Here is a 19,944-nt window from a genome sequence, read left to right as displayed (position 1 = left end):
AGCAGGAGTAAGAACTGCACACCGATACTTGATATGTGTTTCTATAAATCCATTATCAACTATGATTTCACACCACACCCTCCCTGACACGTCACACACACACACCGTTGTCTCTGGGCTCCAGAATCCGGGCCCGATGCCCGCTCAGTGCCACCTGGAGTCCGAACATTTTCAGTTTTGTGACGCCTCCGGCCCCGAGTGTCTTCTGGCCGATCCAGGACAATGTCATCAGTTGTTTTGGGAGAACCCAAGTCCCCAGATTCTGTTTTATTCTGGAGGCAATGCAGTGGATGAGCAGGGCTACTGGGAAGGGGAACAGGGTAGAGGCTGGAAGGGTAACAAGAGCCTGGAGGATGTGGAGGTTCGGGCTCGGGCCCTGGCCTCACTGCAGGCTGACTAAGCCACCTTGCACAAGCTACTCAACTTTCCACCCAGCTGTGTCACTGGAAAAGCCCTCTTACCCTGCAGGTGGTGAGGACAGGGTAAGAAAAGTGGACGTGAGGACCCTTACTTAGCTGAAGCTCTCTCTGTCAGTGAGAACTTGCTACATTCTGCAAGCTCCTACCCAAGGGACAGAGCAGTTTTCTATAACCGGAGACGTGAGGCCAGGCCTGCAGGGGAGTGCAGGTGGAGCCAGGAGGCAGGTGAGAAGTAGATGCCAACTTCATTACTTCCTCCCATTCCCCCCTTACCAGCATATCCCAGAAGCTACGGCGGCCAGCTCTGCTGGGGGGAGTCACAGGCTCGCCAGGGGCAGGCCCAGGGGGAAAGGTGCTAGCTCGGCCTGCAGGGCTCTTGGTTTCCAAGGACCCACTCCTGAGACTTCCTGTGGACACCAGACAATACAGATTTTGTCACTGACCATCAATCCCCATTCCAGACAACCTAGCCCCAGGGTATGACAGCGACTTGACACCTTCTCTGTAGGTTAGAGAGTGACAGCATATGCAATTGAGCGTGGCTGCAGATTTGGTGTGAAGTGAGTTGCAGACATTCCCCACTCTAAGCGGGTGACCCTAAGCCTGGGCACATTTCTTCTTTTTTAAAAAAAAAATTTTTTAAAATATATTTTATTGATTTTTTACAGAGAGGAAGGGAGAGATATAGAGAGCTAGAAACGTTGATGAGAGAGAAACATCGACCAGCTGCCTCTTGCACACCCCCTACTGGGGATGTGCCCGCAACTCAGATACATGCCCTTGACCGGAATCGAACCTGGGACCTTTCAGTCCGCAGACCGATGCTCTATCCACTGAGCCAAACCGGTTTCGGCAAGCCTAGGCACATTTCTGCCAGGGACTAGCTGACGCAGGGAAGGTAAGGGACAATTAAGAATGAGTATTTCAGATGGGGCCTCTGTGACGTCTTCCAGAATCCCACCTGTGCACCCTCACCTGAACCACCATCTTGCCTGGACCAGTGAGGCTCTCACCCCCACATACCTGGGGACATGTCCTCTGTGCACAGGGAGGCTGGCAGCAGCTGCAGCTCCATGACAGCATCAGCCAAGGCCTGGCGAGCTGCTCCTCGGAGCTTCTCTTCCAGCTGCACGATACTGATGTTCCCCTTTTCCCACACATCTAGTCGAAGCCGTGGGGCTCCACTGTGAGCTGGAGGAAAGAATGAGGGTCACGTAAGGGCGCCTCCAATTCCTACAGCATTAACTGAACACCCCGCCTCTGACCAAGCTGCCCCACCTGAAGAACTGTCCGGCAGGACTGGGCAGCGAGTGACGGTGACCAGCTGCTCAAATTCCTCCTCTTGCAGTAGATCTGGGGGCCCCGGGGAAGAGGGGGGCCATGATGCCAGTGAGATGGGGGCCCCTCCCTCATCCACAAAGGTTAGCGTGATGCAGGCAACTCCTAGGTAGAAATCCACAGGAAAAACTCAGGGCTGGGACTTCCAGATCCCCTTGCCTCACCTCTCCAAACCCCCCTTAGCTCCAAGGCTGGGAAAGGCCCTCTCAGCCACCCCAGGAAAGGCTTTCCCACACCTGGTAGTGCCATGCTCTGTACCTTTGTCACCAGTGCCCTGTCCACCAGGCTTGTTATACAAGTAAATGTCCAAGTCGGGGAGGCTGCCCTGGGGTGGGAGCGGATGCTGGAGAAAGAACAGCCAAAAAACTAAGTAAGATTAGGCAAATGGCCGAAAGCCATCAGGGAAGGGTGTCCACAGTGGGGAATGGGAAGCACGGGAAGGCACAGGTAGATAATAAAGGTGTATGTGGGGGGAGGGGTGTACACAGGTCCATGGGCCAAGATACAATGGGGCATCTGTATAACAGTTATACAGTAAGGGTGTGTGTGTGCATGGGGGGTACTTGGGCACATGTGGGTGTTGAATGAGGTGTGTGAAACCTCACCTGGAAGTGGTTCCAGCCATTGCTGTCTGTGTACTTGGGAGAGTGCAGGAAGATAAGCAGGTTTTGCCGCAGGTACCAGGCCACGGCCGGAAGCCAGGGCCTGCAGGAGGCGGGCAGGGCCAGATGCAACACCTCCGAGGGGAGACTTCCAGGGGGCTGGATGAACTGCAGAGAGTGGGAAGGGCAGTCAGAGCTGGATGAGCAGGTTCTGGCTGAGACTGTCCTGCATCTGCGGCTGCCATGGAGGATGTTGGATTCTGGGGAGGAGCTGACCTCTACATCAGCTGGTGTCAGCTTGCAGTTCCGAACAAGCATGACTGTGATGACGTCCAGAGTGGCCTCATCCAGGCGCCGACGCAGAACCCGCACCAGCTCATCTGTGATCTCGGGACCTTGATAGAGCCGTGGTGGGAAGGTGGAGACCTTGTGGAGGATCCAGCTACCCCAAACCAGCCCTTAACCCCAGACTCAAACTTTCTCCCATACACCAGAGGCAGCCAGCACTATGTTTTAGTTCTGCCAAGCTGTGTGACTCTGGACAAGTGAGTTTTACCTCTCAAAGCCTCAGGGTCTTTAGCCATAAAATGGGAATAGTAACATTATCTACCCATATATAACAATCTTAGTCCTAGACCTAGTACACACATTCATTGGGCCATAAACATTCGCTGGAAAATCCATTTGCCTAACAGACACCTCAGGCTCAACAGATCTCAAATTGAACCAATCACCTTCACCCCCAATTCGCCCCTGGTATCCAGCCAGTGAGGCCACGATCAACCCACAGTTACGCAGGACAGATACCTGATGCCAACTTTAATGACCCTCCTCCCCAAACTGCATTTCAATCAGCTCTAGGTCCTGGCCCCTAAATATCACAGCAGTCTGTCCTTTCCCACCCAGCTCCTACGCAAGGGAAACCCAGAGCATAGCATGAGCTGGAGTAGGAAGGCTCCAAGAGAAGTCCCAGAGAATCCTGGAAGCTCATCTGGCCACTTCCTACCCTCGCCCTGCTGTCCTTACCAGCCTGCCCTACACCATGCACCAGCAACTGGATATGTCTGTCCACCTGGCCCACAGGACGAGCAGCGTCTGCACTGCGGCTGGAAGCCAAGTCGAGGGGAGAACGAGGACCCTGTAGGAAAACTCTGGTCAGGGCCCGGGCCCAGAGAGCAAAGACTGATGGAGAGCAGGGCCTCAGGGAGTGAAGGGGATACATGCCGAGGCTTCCTCAGAGTAGATGGGCTCCTGGCTTCGGGACAGAGCCAGGGAGGGGGGCGTGGCATCGCCTTCCGATGGCCGCTCACTGCAGGACGTCTCCAGGAGCCTGGGAAAGAGCGGCAAGGACTTTGGACAAACCTCCTCCTGCCCCAGCCAGGCACCACGCTTTACCCCGTCTCTGCAGGGCTCACGTACCGAAGATAATACACAGCCTTGGTTGCTCGCTCCTGGTAGACAAACATATTCTTCCGGTTCACCACGGAGAAGGCGTTGAGCACGGAGCGCAGGGCCTGGATGGCTGTAGGAGTGACGGGGGCTCAGGGAACTCCCTTCTCCTGATCCCCCTACACACTCCACCTGCCCGCTCATGCCATCATATACCACGAGAGACCCCCATGCTGGGCCCCATTTTGAGGCGCGAATGGACTCGAATCACGGTGCCCCACACGACGTCACAGGAGAAATGGCCAGGGACAAACTGCATTGTGGCTGCCAGGTATCCTCGGGGTGCACAGCTCTCATCAGCAGCATAATCTGATGGGGGAACGGAGACATGGGTCAGAAATAGCACACAGCCCTCTGCTTTCACAGACTTCTCACCTGTGAACTTATTCCCATTTCCCAGGCTCCTCAGCCTTGTTTATTACTCTGCAGGGCAAAGATGGTCACTCTGGGTAATAAGGCAGGACCATGCTCTTAGGAAGACAGATCACAGCACAAAGGTTTTCAGAATTATCTTAGAGAGATGTGGAAAAGGAGCCAAGAAGAGGTGTCAGGAGAGGCAAAGCACGAGAAAATCCTGAAGTTAATGCCACAACACCCTGACCCTGTCACATATACATCATCATGCAATATGCACCCCATCTGTGTACTCATTGGGAGTTATACAATAACCCCACTAAAACAAAACAAAGCCTACTGATAAACACCCTCCCCAGAGTGGGAAAGCTGTGTCCTGTGGTTTGGAGGATAGCTACCCCAAAGAATCCAAAGGGCAGTGTGACAGTGTGCAAGAGTCCATAGTCACAGCCAATGCCTTGTCTGACCCTTTCCAGGTTGACGTGGAACCTTCCAGTAGCCCAATGGTGGCAATTTGGTTTCCCAGAGAAGCTGCTGTCAGATGTGAGCAGTTACAGAAAACCCAGGAGGCTGCACAGTCTGGAACGGAATGCTGGTTGCTAAGGGTTTCAGCAGCACCACACGGAGAGACTAAACTGAGGAAGGGCTCTGTCTGGCGCCTGCCTGCTCTTACATCTCAGGCAGCTGGAAGTCATTGTGAAGTAACAGTGCAGGGCTGTCCTCGCTCATGCTCAATTTGCAGAAGATGCCGCCAAAACCCCGGGAAGCCCACTAATTACAGGAATTCTGCTTTGATGTGGAACACGTCCCGGGATGTGCTGAGATGCACTCTCCGGAGCTGTCAGGAAGATTCGTCTACAGACTTGCTGAGAATGTTAAAAATAAGGAGTGGTCTGATTTTACTTTTAAACCAGAAGGGAGAACTACAAAGGAATGGCATTTCATCTCATGGCACACATAAACTAATTATTAAAATTCTGCAGCATATCAAAAAATATATTTTTTGTCGACCTGACCGAATAGAAAAAAAGAAAAAAGAAAAAAGAAAAAAGAAAAAAAGAAAAGAAAGAAAGAAAGAAAGAAAGAAAGAAAGAAAGAAAGAAAAAAAAAGGTATAGTTTTGACTCATTCACACTGGACAGCTATTGTTGCGTTGACTATTGTCATTTTTTAATTTGGCAATTTAAGGGAGAAGAGGTTAGTGCCCCTCTCTGGATAAATATCTTTTAGGTATTGCATGCTTTAAAAATTCTTGTGGCACACCAGATGAAAAATCACTGCTCTGAGTTGGGGTGAGAGGTCATCAGGAATAAAAGAAGGGAGCAGAAGTGTGGAGACCTCAATTACCATCTCGAGTAGATTACCATGTTTCTTAACCATGACCAGAAATCCCCAAGGGGTCCTGTGCCTGCCTGGTTGGAGGGACAGCCAATCAGAAAGCCCTCCTACCGGGTCTCAGGCTCCACTCTGCTGGCCTTCTCCCACCTGTCACCTGGCCTGCTTGTCCCCCACACCCACCCCTGCCCAGTCTATTACCCTGCAGGAGGAAGACCATCACTTTGGGAAACAAGACAGGACCAGGCCCTTAGAAAGACAGGTGACGGCCAGTGCCCCTTCAATGACCCCCTTCTCTCCAGTATTCTTCAACCTTTCCCCCCTCTCCTGGCTTTTGCCTTGGAGTATAAGTGTGCGCAAGTCTCTCCCTTAGTTTAAAATTGCTGCCTTGACCTCCATTTCCGCTAGTTCCTGCCACATCTATTTCATCTCTCCCTTCACTCCCAAGCCACTTGAAAGATTAGTTATTCTCTGCTCGACCTAACATCCTTTCACTTTTCAATTTCCTCTAGTTTGTATTCCACTGAAAGTACTTCTACTGGAGTCTCTGATGAACTTGAAATAGCCAAGTCTAGTGATCCTTTTGTGTCCTCCCCTCCTGGCTCTCACTGTATTACTTGCCACCAATGGGGACTCTGCCCTCGGCTTCTCACCAGTCTGATAAAGGAAAGGAAGGTCCCGGGTGGAACCTCACCATCACTGGGCAGGGGTGCCCGCTGTCGGGAGTGGAAGGGGGTCTCGCTGCGCCACAGATCTTCTTCGCTCTCGGCCACCAGGAGAGAGTTACACACGTGACTGTCATGGAGGTCCTGAAGAAGCAGCCGCTAGGAGAAGGAGCAAGGTATCAAGGAACTGGAATATTCCCTCATAAGCTGGTGGTGGTGCTGAGAGGTGATCAGAGGCCAGAGAGAATGCCCATTATCTCAGGGGTGAGGGGGTCAGAGGTGAAAAAGAGCATCAGCGATCACTGGCAGGTCAGGGATGGTATCTAAGTCACTGGGCTCCAGCATTGGTCCCCAGTCAGGAATACTTGTCCCTCCTCATTGTGTTCATCATCCTTTAGGTCTCAGCTTAAAAATCAGTTCCAAGAAGCTTTCCTTGACACTTTAGAGCACATGTGTCAAACACAAGGCCCGCGGGCCAAATCCGTCCCGCCAGGCCTTGCAATGTGGCCCGCACCGCGCTGTCATCACTGCACTCCGCTGTGTTTCCATCACAATGACAGTTTATGACTGTTCAGTAAACCATTCGGCCCACGATTTAGGCTGGATTTTAGATTTTGGCCCCTTCTCTGATTGAGTTCGACACCCCTACTTTAGAGGGTCAGATCCAGTTATATGATTTTATAATGGTCTCTACTTTTCCTCTGTAGAAGTCTTCACAATTGTAATGAAAATAATTTGTGTGTTTTAGTTGTTCAATGTCTATCTCCCCCACTCAACACAAGCCCAGAGAGTCAGGCGTTCCCTCTTGTTCACCATTATATCCCTAATGCCAGCACAGGGCAATGAGTAGGAACATCTCATAGTCCCTGGAGGGATGAGAGGAACCCACAGTACTGGGGATGGGGTAGGGAGGGTTCCCTAGTTTGTGGGGAGTTTGGGGAGGGGGGCATCCTAATAAATGAGGAGGTATCAAAGAAAACATCCAAGATAGATCAGCAGCCTCTGAAAGTCAAGGTCCTGGGAATTCTTTTTCTTCGGGGCTGTGACCATACCTGGAGAGCCCTGTCCCTGGCTGCCCTTACCTGGTTGACCTCCCTGCAGATCTCCCCAACTCGCCTCACCAAGAGCTGCTGTAGGTGGCGGCACTCGGTGCCTGGCCCCCCATCTTCCCGAATCAGGCTCCTAGGAAGGAGGGGTGGATCAGACACAGAATTGCAGTGGGGAGGAAATTGTGGGGAAAGGTCATGGGAGCTGGGCCAAGAGGAACCATTAAGAGGAAGTAGGTTGAACAAAGGAAAGTAAACATGATGGGAAATGGGAAGGATGGAAATCTCAGTGGCAATTCTGGAAGCCAAGGCTCCACACCTGCCTCACCAGGCTCCATATGGGTGCCACACCGAGGCTTCTGCCATGAGGCTCCCCTTTCATCACTGGCAGGTCAGAGACGGTATCTAAGTCACTGGGCTCAGGGTTCTGAGCATGGACTCCACTTAGGAACACTTGTCCCCTGGTTAGTTAGGAACACTTTATCTGAATGATGGCCTTCCCTTCTCTCACCCCCACTCCTGTGATGAGAGGAGGGTTTAACCAGAGGCCTAGGTGTGAATCCTGGCTCTGCCACTTACTAACTGTGACCTTAGGAAATACTTAACCTTTCTGTGCTCGAGTTTCTTCATTTACAGTAATAATATAAGGGTAATAATACTTTGTAGGGATGTTCTATAGATTAAATAAGCTTAAACAGTGCCTGCCACTTAGTAAGCACTTGTTAATTGTTGTCTATTATTTCTTATTTTCATAGATTAATGTCTGAAGCTGCGATGAACTGTAGATGCTCTGAATGCTCAGCGAGGAGCCAAAATCTCCATCAGACAATGTGGTGAGGAGGAGGGCAGAAGCTTTTCAACTCCTTTAGGAAAGCCGAGTGACATGCTTTGCTATTGGCTGTGGGAAGTGGTCAGGAGCCCCCAACCTCAGAATAAACCTCAGATCCCTACCCAAACGCTCAGTCCCCTGTCTTACCCTTTAATAACTTTCAAGAAGGGTGAAGTGGGACCAGGCAGAAGAGGCTACCACGAGAGTCAGGGTGTGGCCCCGGCTCCTCCTTACCGGGCATGTGCATACACTTCCACGCGGTCCTGCAGTATCCGGACAATGAGCCAGAAGTCAGGCAGGCAGGGCCCAGGGAGGCTTGAGAGCGAAGGCTGTGGAGGGGCTGGCCCCGGTGCGGTCCGCAATGTGAAGGGAGCCTTCTCACTCGGGGTCTCGTTGGGACCCTCACTGTCAGAGCCACTGCTGCCACCATCATAACCTGTGTCAAATGCGCTCTAGTTCAACCCCATCCTTAGGCTCATCTGAGCTTCCAAGTACATCGGGCTCAATGGCTCCTCTAGGTTAGTTCCCTCTGACGTCCCACTCCCCACCTTCTGCTGTGCAGCCCTATTAGCCGAGAGTCCTTCCCTCAGCCCCGCTTACCGAGGTGGTCTGAGTCCACACTGCCCTGACTGGACATGAGGCTCAGTCCCTGGCTGGGCCCAGGCTGGCTCCCTGGGAAGAGAAGAAAAAGAAAGGCCTAAAGCCCCTTCTCAATCGCACCTGCGACCATCTTCCAAAAATGGAAACAGGTCCAGGGATGTACATGCCCTGCGTCCTGGCCTCAGGCCGAGCTGCCCACGTCTTTTCTCACCTCTCTGTGGCAGGTTGGGCAGACTGATGAGGGAGGGTGCCTCGGAATCCTCTGGGGAGCCAGGGACCTGGTTGGCTATCAGGGCCTGAGGGGAGGAAGTCAGGACTGAGTCCAGGCCCCACTCACCCACCACCACCCCTGCCATTCCCAGGTCAGCCCGGGAGAGACTCACCTCGGCTTCGTTGTCGTCAGCCTTGTCCTCATGGCTGTGCCAAGCCCAGGCCACAGAGGGGGGCACCCCATGGGACCCACCTGGCTGCTGGCCGGCTGCCACAAAGAAGAAGCCACTGCCAGGGTCCTCAAGAAGAACATGACCAGGAAGGTGGAGGCGGCGGAACTCCTGAGGAACAGGAGCCGCCGTTACAGTTTAGGCAGGAGTAGCCCTGCTTGTTCATGGCACCCCGCCCTTCCTTACTAGACCCTCACAACTGCCGCGTGGAGCGGCCACTAGCATCCCCACCGCTGTGGTAGGAAAGGCTCAATGACTCGCTTCAAGTCCAGTGGGCCAGTGGCAAGGTTGAGGGCTAGGTCTCTTCCCACCTGGGCTGCCAGGCATGGGGTAGAGGTGGACAGACAATGTGGTGAGGAGGAGGGCAGACGGGTGATTCAATGGGCTTGAACCAAGAGGAGGCTTTCCAGTGCTGCATCTGGAGTCCAGGGAGGACGCAAGGACAATGTACCTCCTTGAACTGTGTGAGGGAGCGCTCTGGTCCAAACACAAAACTCAGTGGCAGAGTCTGGCGAAGGCAAGTGGAGCGTCCGGGGGAGCTGTGGATGTGGGCAGCCGCTCGGTGCAGGGCAGGGCTCTGGGGGATCCCCCCTCTTCGGAGTGCCCCCACCATCTCATCCTCCAGCAACCAGCGGATCTAGAGGAAGAGGACAACACAGGAAGTGGCAAAGGGCACCCCCCTTGCTGACTGGGCATCACCTCATTCCCAGACGAGAAGATACGAGAAGACCCTCTGCCTCACAGACTGAGGAGGTTCTCACTTCAATCCCAGGGTACGGGGGTGCCTTACCCACTGATATGATGGAACGGGTATCAGTCAGTGTTGAGGGGCTGTCCCTTAGGACTCACCTCACTCATAGTGGTCTCAATAGCCAATCTGTGGGGTGTGGCCAAATTGGATAGTCCGGGGTGCCTAATTGGAAGAAAGGGTTAGACACTAGTTTCCAGAAAATAAAACTAAAGGGGAGCAAGGGACTCTTGAAGGAAAAAGAGCAATACCTATCTTCTTCTGGGGGTGGCAGTGGGGGCCCCAGGCCATCATCCGATCTTAAAGATGATGGTTGCCCTGGAGACCGTGGGAATGAAGTACTGCTCTCAGATGTTGACCTGAACAAGTAGGAGCAAAGGTCAAAGGTCAGCAACTAATATCCTCCCAAGACCTCCTCAAAGCACTCTTCTCTCTTTCTTTCTTTCTAAAAATATATTTTATTGATTCTTTACAGAGAGGAAGGTAGAGGGATAGAGAGTTAGAAACATCGATGAGAGAGAAACACCGATCAGTTGCCTCCTGCACACCCCCCACTGGGGACGCGCCCACAACCAAGGCACAGGGCCCTGACCGGAATCGAACCTGGGACCCCTCAGTCCGCAGGCAGACGCTCTTTCCACTGAGCCAAACCGGCTTCGGCCAGCACTCCTACCTTAAAATATTTCAAGTGTCCCTAGATTTCTTAATGGCCCCCCTCCCCCAAGGCCCAAGTCCCCCCACCAAACATGCTGCCACACCGGTGGTGCTGAGGGTCCGAGGTCGGGGGGAGCTCTACTTCCAGCGGCAAGGTCAGCACAAAGACATCCAAAGTGACACTGAGGTCCCTCAGGGGTACTCGCCCCCCAATTGGGGGGCCCTCCAGACTGGAAAGCACCTGGCCTGGGAGAAGGGGGAAAAGTTAGGAGTTGCTGAGAACCCTAGGACAAGCATAGATTCCCAGTTCTCAGTGCTAAAGAGTTATAGCCAAAAACTCTCCCCAAGCAGGCAGGCAGGCTATGCTGGGACCCGTGGCCCTCCCCTGGGCACCCCCATCTCACCCAGGCAGGTGGGCAGGCTGCACACGGGTACTGAGCTGTGCTGTCCACGCAGCCGCACGGAGCACGTGAGGTGCAGGAAGAGCGGTGGCAGGTCATGCACAAGGCTCTCGGGCCCAGTGGGGGAGTCGCCCCCAAGGATACTGAAGGAGTCTTCATCAGGGTTCACGGTGTCTGCATCTGACAGCGAGGTGGAGTCTAGCCCAGAAGGCCCCAGGTCTGGCTCCCGGCTCTCGCAGTATTCTACCTCCAGCTCTGGGTCGCTCTCGGTGACCACACAGCAGGCAGATGTGTCTCCTAGAGATGCATGTCTCATGGTCAATAGGAAAGGCTGGCTGTGAAGGTCCCTGGGGAATCCTGGCTTGAAGCAGCCTTCCCCACCTTGAGCCACTTCCCCACACACCTTCTTCTCCCATGAGTTCAGCCTCTGAAAACTCCAGGTCACTGACTTTTCTGTCTATTGTGTCCCGGGGGCCCTCATCCTGGTGGGGGAAAAAAAAAAAAAAAATCAGCTTGATCCAAGGCAGAGCAAGAGCCATAACCAGGACTAAGGGAACCAAGAGTCAAGAGGATCTGAATGGGCTCGGCTTGTGTGGCTCAGTGTTGAGCACTGACCCAAGAACCAAGAGGTCACTGGTTTCATTCTGGTCAGAGCATATGCCAGGATTGTGGGCTTGATCCCCAATAGGGGGCATGCAGGAGGCAGCCAATCAATGATTCTCTCTCATCACTGATGTTTCTATCCCGCTCTACTCACTTCCTCTCTCTAGAAAAATCAATAAAAAAAATTTTTTTTTAAAAGAGAATCTCAGCGGGCCAAGAGAACCTCTTGGGGCTACAGGTAGGGAGCATGAGAAAGGTAAAGGAGAAAGCTTACTCACCTCTCGCCTGCTGGATGGAGGGCAGTAGAAGAAGTAGTGGGGATTGGAGGGCACTGTGCGGAAGTGGAGACCACTGATCTCCAGGAACTTCTCCTGTTTGGGGGTTAGAAGGAGGCTAGAATGCCAGCCATCCCTCAGAACACAACCCCTGCCGTACAACAGACACCTACACCCTCAACCCAGGATAGAACATTAACCCCCTGCACAGGCAGGACTCTGCTCCTCCGCCCTCACCTGGATGAGGCTGTGCAGGACATCATGCGCCTCCCCTCTGAGCTGGCAGACGTCTGTCAGAGAGATCTCCAGGCCAGGGTCTGGATTGCCAGGCGCACGGGTGCTCTGAAACTCAGGCTCACTTAGGTCCTCGGTCTCTATGCTGAGTGGTTGGGGGGATGGGGGGTATTAAAATTTTAAAAACCATCTCCTGGAGAAGCCTGCACACAACTGGGAGCAGCACACATCTGTCTGTCTCTGTCTCTAGGAAGGGTGAGCTGGGGACTCAGCCGTGGGCACAATACAGTTTTTGCCCCTCTGAAACTCAAAGTAGTTCATGGGGATCATAGCTATTACATGAATGTTCTTGGGACAGCTTCTACTTTCACTGATAGCAACTGGCAACTCCCTCCCCCAACCCAGCTCAATACTCCACACCAAGAGGAGACAGGAGAGCCAAAGGGGAGATGCTCCCCAAGCCAAATGGGAGAAAGGAGTCTGGGCAGGAGGCAGGGAGCCAGCAACAAAGTACTACTGCCTCTCATTTGGGTGCTTGGGTGCTACCTTGCTCGGCCATTCCCTGGGATCAAAAGGTCCCGGTTTATTGGGACTTTGTGTGCCCCCTTCTACGTTATTTCAGGGCAATCCTAACCTGGACTCAGAAGCCAGGACAGCTCGTTCCCGAGGCTCAGGGCCCTCCTCGATGCTGCTGCTGAAGGGACCAGGGCTGAGAGGACCAGGGCTCGGGGGTGCGTGAGGCAAACTCCGAGCGTGTCCACAGAGAGCGAGCAGAAAAGGGGTGATGTCTATTTCCTGTAGGAGTTCCTCACAGGCGTCCACTGCCATCAGCAAGTCCTGGGAGGTCACAGTCTGTGCGTGCTGCAAGCTCCGGAACAGCCCTGATGGAGCGGGAGGGCCCGGAGGGTCAGGCTCTGGAACCGCCTCCCAGACCCAGTCCCTGTAATCCTCCAGTCTCCTCCCTGATGCTCCCTTCCGTGGCCTCCTGCTCACCACGGACGTAACATCGCTGCGCATGCTCCTGCAATAAGGCACAATGGTTGGCTGCCTCCTTGTATCTGGGCTCCATCCAGGCTGAGGAAGGGGAGGTCTGGTCGAGAAACTGAGTCCTGAGAATGAGAGGGAAGCGGGAGCTTGGCCGACTTCTCTAAGAGACACTTCAGACTCACTGTCCACCCACATTTCAGTGGATTATCCACAGGTCCCCACCAAATGGATTCACGGCCCTCAAGTTCAAGGAAGCCCAGCAAGGAGCTGGCAGGACATGGCTAAGCGGCTGAGCTCCTGCCACTGACCATCAACCTGTCTGTCCAGACCTGAGTGTGTACCCGAGCCCGAGCTGGGGGAGAACCTAGGTCAACGTGGAGGGCACTCACTGAAAGATGAGGTCTCGGGGCGCCTGAGGGGGCTGCATGCCAACCATTTGCTCCCTCAGCGCTTCCAGGGCACAGCTATAGATGAAGACAGGACATCGGGCCCGGGGCCCCTCTGCACCCTCTGTCTGTGGAGCCTGACGCCCAGGGTAAGCCTGGAAGTCCCGATGGAAAGGTGGGCTCAGCTCTCCTGGATTCGGGGCGTTGTCTGTGGGAAGAGGTATCACATGATCTCCAAGCTCTCTATCTGTTCCCATTTCTGCTCCTGCTTAGTAACTGACTTAAGAGGCAGCAGCCTTACCATAGGCCGGGGTGACACTGAGGACAGGGACCTGGGCCTTTGGAGCCCTGACCCCAGGCCCTCCCAGAACTTTCAGGCTGGAGGCCCCGCCCCAATCCCCGAACTTGGGCTTTGTCTCTTCTTGAGAGGGTCCCTCTAGGCCATAGGTGGCCAGATGCTGGACATCTGAGAAGTAAAAGAGAGGCATCAGTCAGAGCCGCCTGGTGGCCCAGTGATGGAGCTCAGGGTCTGTATCTGAGGGGCCAGTGAGGAAGGTCAGTGGTTGGTACCTGAGAAGGTAGCTGGGAGGAACGTCAGAAATACATGTTGGGGGGTCACAAGCCTTGCATAGCAGCGCCACTGAGGGGCCTGGGCCGAGATGAGAGGCTTGAGCGTTTCCGGAGGGCCTACATTCTGTGAGAGAGACACAAAATTAGAGCAATCTACAAGGGAGCAAACAACCCCTCTTCCTGCCTCCACCCTGGAGGGTACAGCTTGCAAGATCCAGAACAAAGTTGAATGAACATCCTGTCATCGGCAGGAGGTGTCTTGTGTCCCCAGTGATGGAAAGTGGGGGATGAGTATGTGGTGACGGAAGGAGGTCAGAATGAAAAGGGCTCAAGGATGTGAACCAGTGCTGACCATGGCGGGAAGCACCAAGTCTCCAGTTGTCTGGGTGCTGCCGGCTGGCTGATCCTTCAGGATCCCATGGGCCCCCACTGGTGGCCCCTCTGGACCTACAATGAGGATAGAGATGAGCGGAAGAAGGCAATGCCATCAGAGAGGCAAGGCTCTCAGGTGAGAAGAGGGAGGCTAAAACCCAAAGACAGAAACCACCCTGTGGGATGGCGGGAAGGGGGAGGGGCCACAGTCATATTTGGAAAGAGGTGAGGAGCTTGCCTGGACTGTAGCGGGTCCGCTGCAGCACCTCTCTCAAGAAGGCTGCCTGGTCAGCGGCGCTCAGCGGGATCTCCCGGTCACTCAGCTCCTGCCCCAGGCAGCTGTGCAGCAGGCACAGCACCAAGTCGTTGGCGGGACAAGGCCCCTCGGCGAGAGGAATGCCCTCTGGCTCTGCCCGACACACACTCCACTCAGCACCAAGAGCCTCCTGCTGCCCAGTACCCTGGCTCAGCCCCAACCAGCACACCCCTCCTGCAGTTCCCAAGCCTCCTCTGGCCCCACTACTGATCTGCTGGTTTGCAGACTCATCTGCTCTCTATGCTCCAATTCACCCACGCTTGCTAGCCCTAGGTGTGGGTGAGTGGGACAAAGTTCACCCACCTCTAGAAAGCAAAAGGAAGAACATCTGGAGCTGTTGACACTGAGGCAACAGTCCCATTAGATCGAAATGGAAAGGTATTTCATGGATATAGGCGTCTCCTTGCTGGTCCAATCCTAAGAGGGAGGAAAGACAAGACCCACACTGAGACCAGATTTTCTGTCTGTTGCTGCCTTCATTCTACTCACTCCTCTCAGGAGCCCCTTCCCTACCTACCATCAGAGACCTTCGGCTCTGGGGGCAGGGGACCCCATTCCTTGCTCTGGCACAGCTGTATCAGGTATTCAAAGCTCAGCATCGAGCCTATGCAGGCAGCATCCCGAGGGTGGAGCTGGGGGAGGAATAACAGAGGTCAGGGCAAGCCCCGATAGTCCCAGAGACCTGGGCCTCCAGCTCCCAAGGAAGCCCACAGTCAGCCACTCAGAACAGAGATTCAGAGGGATTACAAAGCCCCACCTATAAGGGTATTGCTGAGGTCACTCACAGCTCTCGGGATCTCAGAGTATGTCAAGTCCTGGAGATGCTTCCAGCAATCAGGGCCAGGTCCCACTCGCCCACACTGAGGCTCCACCCACACCTCAGTGACCAGATTGAGCTCTGAGTCTCCCTCCAGGGCCTCCACCTCCACATCGTTGTCATCATCTGTTGAGAAACTAGAGGAGGAAGGGGCCTTAGCCTGTGACTGAGGAGAGTCCAACCACAACCCCATGGCTGGAGTCAGTCTACGGAGGGCAGGAAGGTGGGGGAAACACAGGGCAGACACAAGTGACATGTGGTCTTACCAGACCTGCACCTGCCTGACGAAGCATCTAAAACAGCACCCTCTGCCCCAACTCCCTCAGGTATGGGAGGCAGAACTTCATGGTACAGAAGGGAGGAGGAATATGGAGAGAGGTAACCCTCTGAGGGGCCAGGTCTCACCTGTCCTTGGTGGAGGTGGAGTGTGGGGGAAAGAGGATGTACTGGACAACACATGTGTGCCTCTCTTGCACTGCAGCCTGCCCCGGAGGCTCGTTCTGAGGGTAGATAGGATGGGAGATCCTGGGGTAAACCCCAGCCAAGACAGAGCTCTGGACCCACCCAGCTCTGTCCCTCAGAACTTTAGTCCCGGACTGGCCTCAGGTCCGGTCCAGCAGTCCCAACTCAGCTCAGAGGTCAGGGCCGCTGGGATGCTGATAAGCCTTGGTGGGAGGTGTGATGAGGGCAGCACCAACCTGAATGGGAAGCTCCAGCACCATGTTGATGATTCCTTCCCCGCTGCAGGCGAAGTGGAACCCTTCAGAGAGTCGGACTCTGAAGCCCCATAAAGGTGGGGGCAGGACGAGATGAGATGGGGAGACACAGTCAGAACATATATCCTGACCCCATGCCACTTATGCACCCATTTTCCAGCAGCCAACTAGGTAGACTTCAGTGCGGGTGGCCTTTCTGACACTAGTGGTCCTTCTAATGTAACAAGTCCCATTAGGACCAGAGGCCTAACTAAGAAGAGTGGAGGCGAGAGGGAGAAGGGAGGACAGTAGCAAGCTCTGCTCTGTGCTGGATACTTTGCACAACAGCAGAGGCAGCTATTATGAGGCTTAGAGATGGGCAGTGTCTGGTGTAGACTTTCTGCCAGTGTCCTAACCCAGAGTCTACACTGGCTCTCTCCCTTGCCCCAGTTGTCTGGCAGGTTCAGGTGACATACTCAGTGAGGATGGAGAGGAGCTGGGCAATGGCACTGAGTGGCAGTGCGGGGGCCAGTCCTGACGGGACGCTCCAGAGCCAGCGCTGATGGTAGAGGTAGCGGGACAGCGATGCTAGGCTGGAAGAGGCTGAGCGGCCTGACACCAAGGGCAGGGGGCCCGGTGGCTCCAGTGTCAGCAAGAAGGGTGCCCGGTAGTCCAGGGGCAGCTTCTCATACCTGGGAAGAAGGGGCAACTCTCAGTCGATTGCTGCATATACCCAGCTAAGCCACAGCCTTCCCATGTATTCCGGCCCCAACCCCACCCTCGGTACCAACCTGATAAGTAGTTTGTCCAGTGGCTTATGCAGGACCACGAGGCAGGGCCGGTCAGAGAGGGCCTGCTGCGGCCCCAGCAAGGGGGAGGACTTGGAGGGAGAGTTGCCCCCACCTACGCCCCCCAGCCCTTTTCGTTTCACCTTGGGTGTTGGTTCCTTACTTTGCACTCGGTGGGGGAAACGCAGCCGTAGGATCTCTTCCTGCAAGCCTGACACAATCTGAGAAAAAAATGCAATTAAATTCTCCTACTCCCAAATCCTACAAATCTGGTAGAAGGGGCCCACAGACAAGGTGAGAGAACCTTACTTAATCTGGGGGTTCCTCTCTCTACACCCCGGCCCTGTGGGTTTGGGGAGAAGGAGCCAGTCTACACACCAGGCTCCGTGGGCCCAGCTCACCTTGTGCCTGGCCTGTGCTGGTGTGCCGATGGGAAAACCCAAGCGAAGAACCATGCATGGGGCCTTGGAAATGATGCGGACCATGTAGAAGGAGGAGGGGGGCTGGTCTGGGGCACTGGGGAGAAATGGGAGTCAGTGAGCAGCCCTAGGTTGGCTGTAAATGTGTTTAGGAGGAAGTAGGATGTAGTCTGGGGTTAGAGGAAGAGACACGAGTTAAGATGGCAGGGGAGGGACATCACTTTTCCCACCTGGAGAGCAGCTTCACGTAGGAATAGCCCTCAACTAGCACGAAGCTGCTCCAGTCCCGAAGCAGAGAGGTCAGCGAGGAGTGTGAGATCCTGCACTGGACAGTGCTGTAGCGCCCGTTGCTGCCCGGGGTGTGCAAATGCTTGGGGATTGGTCTGGGGAGAGAAGTCAGCATTGAGGTCAGACCCCCCAGCTCTAGGACCTATTTGAGTATATGGGGGCTAATGAGCAGCAAGAAAAGGCCACAGTTTTTCTTGGCCTCGGTTGATAAGGGCTCATCTGCGGCTCCCCTTCCCCATCTTCCCTATTTCCTCACCCCGCTCCTCCATCCCAGCTACGGTCCTAAGAGTACACTTACGTGTCATGCTCCAGGATTAACACTAGGCGATGCATATGCAGCCAACGCTGCCAGGAATTTGCATCCATGGACAGCACTGGCTTCCAGTAGGCAGCAAACTGCGCATGGGATGAGTCGGTCCCGCTGTGTTGAAGGGAGAGCACCTGGGGGTGGGAAGGACAGCCCTACATGAGTATTCACAGAAAACCAGTGCCCAGAACCATGGAGTTCAGAGGGTCAGAGATAGCAGTGGTTTAAGGCTAAGGGAAATCACAACCCAGCCTGGGCTGGATGTAAAAACTGCCTCTAATGTGAAAGCCAGATTAGGATGAATGAGCCCAGGTTCAGCCTATGGAGCCTTTTAAAGCTAATTTCAGGCAAAGGATGAGTCCTGCCACGCTTCTCTCACCGACTCTACAGCAAAGCTACTGAGTGGTTTTTTTTTTGTGTGTGTTTTTTTAAAATATATTTTTAATTGATTTTTTTTTACAGAGAGGAAGGATAGAGAGTTAGAAACATCGATGAGAGAGAAACATCGAACAGCTGCCTCCTGCACACCCCCTACTGGGGATGTGCCCACAACCAATGTACATGCCCTTGACCAGAATCGAACCTGGGACCTTTCAGTCCGCAGACCGATGCTCAATCCACTGAGCCAAACCGGTTTCGGCAAAGCTACTGAGTGTTGGCAGGACTTGAGATGAAGCAATTGCTCACTAGCACAAGCCTCCTGGCCTGGCCATGTCAGGCTGACACCCAGGGGCCGAGTGTGAGGAAAGCACAGGACAAAGAAGGTGTGGTCTTCAGAAAGTGCACAGTGATGGTAGTTGTTAATGGTGGGAAATGGGTGACGGTGGCAGGGGGAGGCCAGAGCATGCCAGATGGAGGGGGGCAAGAGGGCTCGCAGTCGCTGGCACACCACCACCTAGGCAGCCAGCCTCTCTCTACAGCTCCTTCTCCTTCCCCAGGGGCTTGAAAGGAGGAAGAATCGTTTTCTAGTTTAACCGGTTTGGGTTTGGGTGCCTCGGACTTGAGCGGGTGGGCACAACATGGGGGTAATGAGATCAGAGGCACTCACCGGGGTGGTGGAGCCAGGAGGGATGTAGAAGAGTGGCACTCCGCTCTTGGTGCTGTCCGGAAGCGTGAAGTGTTCTGGGACTGAGGAGAAGGACTGGAGGTGGGCCAGCATCTGGTCCGTCTGGTTAATGCTGCAGGACAAGGGCCAATCCTGAGCCACAAGTGACTCCGGTGGGTACAGAGGGGAGCCCCTAGGGGCAGGGGACCCTGGACACAAGCCTGGTGCTCAGGGTGTCTCTTGTCACCCCTCAAGTTCACACACCTTCCCCTCCAGGCAGCGGATAGGGCGTCACTCACGGTGCAATGACCTCACTCACCTCTGCAGCGTGTTCCAGAACCGCCGAATAACGTGGGTGCGATACAGCGAGCGAATGGGTTGCCGCAGCGCACAGGACACATCGTGTAAAATGTCATAGCCACCTTCCATTGTGACCTCCACCCGCGTTCCTCGAGGGCCCTCAGGCTCCAGGGGCCAGGGCGCCACGGCCACATACTCAATGCGCATGTTGTGTTTCCACAGGAGCACCAGCTTCACCTCCAGCTGGGACCCCCCTGCCGGGGAAGCAAGAGGGCTAGTTAGGACGCCGGGCCGGGACTGCTTCCTGTCTGAAACTCCCCACTACCTCACGGAACTCTTGCCTGGACAAAGGTTCCAAGCCCGGTTCCATCATTTCAGGCCCCACGGCCTGCCAACTGACACAAACAAAACCCTGCAGTAATCTGAAACAGAACCAGATCCAGGCTATCACACCACGCTCAGGTGACTCGCCTGAGGCAAAAGGAGATGGAGCCGGGCAGATAAACGTTAAGAGAACCAAGCCCTGAAGGCAGTTCCAAACCCACCTGTCTTCAGTGACCAGCAGAATCTTTCATGTGACACTTCCGTGTGTGACAGGTGTGTCCTCTGCTTTGTTTGGCAGGTCTTCTCATACTCAAAGTCTGAGAAACCTGTGGGATACGG

The 19,944-nt window shown here is 54.4% G+C and overlaps 1 protein-coding gene across 5 annotated transcripts in view; it reads right to left on the bottom strand.

Annotated features, from left to right (window-relative positions):
• The window catches only part of SZT2 (SZT2 subunit of KICSTOR complex), a 50,270-nt gene that overhangs the window by 11,463 nt on the left and 18,863 nt on the right, over positions 1 to 19,944 (bottom strand). For 4 of the 5 annotated variants that reach the window (XM_036446987.2, XM_036446989.2, XM_036446991.2 and 1 more), the window contains exons 10-53: positions 19,301 to 19,535; positions 18,985 to 19,114; positions 17,928 to 18,070; positions 17,572 to 17,724; positions 17,324 to 17,438; positions 16,926 to 17,143; positions 16,611 to 16,826; positions 16,138 to 16,216; positions 15,845 to 15,939; positions 15,408 to 15,576; positions 15,140 to 15,254; positions 14,926 to 15,039; positions 14,545 to 14,715; positions 14,287 to 14,381; positions 13,935 to 14,058; positions 13,666 to 13,830; positions 13,368 to 13,572; positions 12,985 to 13,100; positions 12,626 to 12,872; positions 11,995 to 12,136; positions 11,761 to 11,853; positions 11,283 to 11,361; positions 10,883 to 11,176; positions 10,583 to 10,724; positions 10,076 to 10,183; positions 9,926 to 9,989; positions 9,528 to 9,713; positions 9,020 to 9,187; positions 8,848 to 8,932; positions 8,637 to 8,708; positions 8,271 to 8,472; positions 7,244 to 7,343; positions 6,191 to 6,320; positions 3,965 to 4,117; positions 3,779 to 3,881; positions 3,584 to 3,689; positions 3,386 to 3,497; positions 2,636 to 2,754; positions 2,363 to 2,527; positions 2,016 to 2,100; positions 1,698 to 1,862; positions 1,443 to 1,610; positions 693 to 826; positions 106 to 272 (exon numbers count right to left, since the gene is read on the bottom strand). In XM_036446987.2, coding sequence (XP_036302880.1) covers positions 106 to 272; positions 693 to 826; positions 1,443 to 1,610; positions 1,698 to 1,862; positions 2,016 to 2,100; positions 2,363 to 2,527; positions 2,636 to 2,754; positions 3,386 to 3,497; positions 3,584 to 3,689; positions 3,779 to 3,881; positions 3,965 to 4,117; positions 6,191 to 6,320; positions 7,244 to 7,343; positions 8,271 to 8,472; positions 8,637 to 8,708; positions 8,848 to 8,932; positions 9,020 to 9,187; positions 9,528 to 9,713; positions 9,926 to 9,989; positions 10,076 to 10,183; positions 10,583 to 10,724; positions 10,883 to 11,176; positions 11,283 to 11,361; positions 11,761 to 11,853; positions 11,995 to 12,136; positions 12,626 to 12,872; positions 12,985 to 13,100; positions 13,368 to 13,572; positions 13,666 to 13,830; positions 13,935 to 14,058; positions 14,287 to 14,381; positions 14,545 to 14,715; positions 14,926 to 15,039; positions 15,140 to 15,254; positions 15,408 to 15,576; positions 15,845 to 15,939; positions 16,138 to 16,216; positions 16,611 to 16,826; positions 16,926 to 17,143; positions 17,324 to 17,438; positions 17,572 to 17,724; positions 17,928 to 18,070; positions 18,985 to 19,114; positions 19,301 to 19,535 — 6,247 coding nt within the window. The remainder of the gene's footprint in view (positions 1 to 105; positions 273 to 692; positions 827 to 1,442; positions 1,611 to 1,697; positions 1,863 to 2,015; positions 2,101 to 2,362; positions 2,528 to 2,635; positions 2,755 to 3,385; positions 3,498 to 3,583; positions 3,690 to 3,778; positions 3,882 to 3,964; positions 4,118 to 6,190; positions 6,321 to 7,243; positions 7,344 to 8,270; positions 8,473 to 8,636; positions 8,709 to 8,847; positions 8,933 to 9,019; positions 9,188 to 9,527; positions 9,714 to 9,925; positions 9,990 to 10,075; positions 10,184 to 10,582; positions 10,725 to 10,882; positions 11,177 to 11,282; positions 11,362 to 11,760; positions 11,854 to 11,994; positions 12,137 to 12,625; positions 12,873 to 12,984; positions 13,101 to 13,367; positions 13,573 to 13,665; positions 13,831 to 13,934; positions 14,059 to 14,286; positions 14,382 to 14,544; positions 14,716 to 14,925; positions 15,040 to 15,139; positions 15,255 to 15,407; positions 15,577 to 15,844; positions 15,940 to 16,137; positions 16,217 to 16,610; positions 16,827 to 16,925; positions 17,144 to 17,323; positions 17,439 to 17,571; positions 17,725 to 17,927; positions 18,071 to 18,984; positions 19,115 to 19,300; positions 19,536 to 19,944) is intronic. The other variant, XM_036446988.2, reaches the window with a different exon arrangement.

This window comes from Pipistrellus kuhlii, unplaced genomic scaffold (assembly GCF_014108245.1).
Source record: "Pipistrellus kuhlii isolate mPipKuh1 unplaced genomic scaffold, mPipKuh1.p scaffold_m20_p_2, whole genome shotgun sequence".
In the NCBI taxonomy this organism is placed as follows: domain Eukaryota; kingdom Metazoa; phylum Chordata; class Mammalia; order Chiroptera; family Vespertilionidae; genus Pipistrellus; species Pipistrellus kuhlii.
The sequence above is the reverse complement of the archived record's forward strand: the minus strand, read 5'-3'. Positions and strand labels throughout refer to the sequence as shown.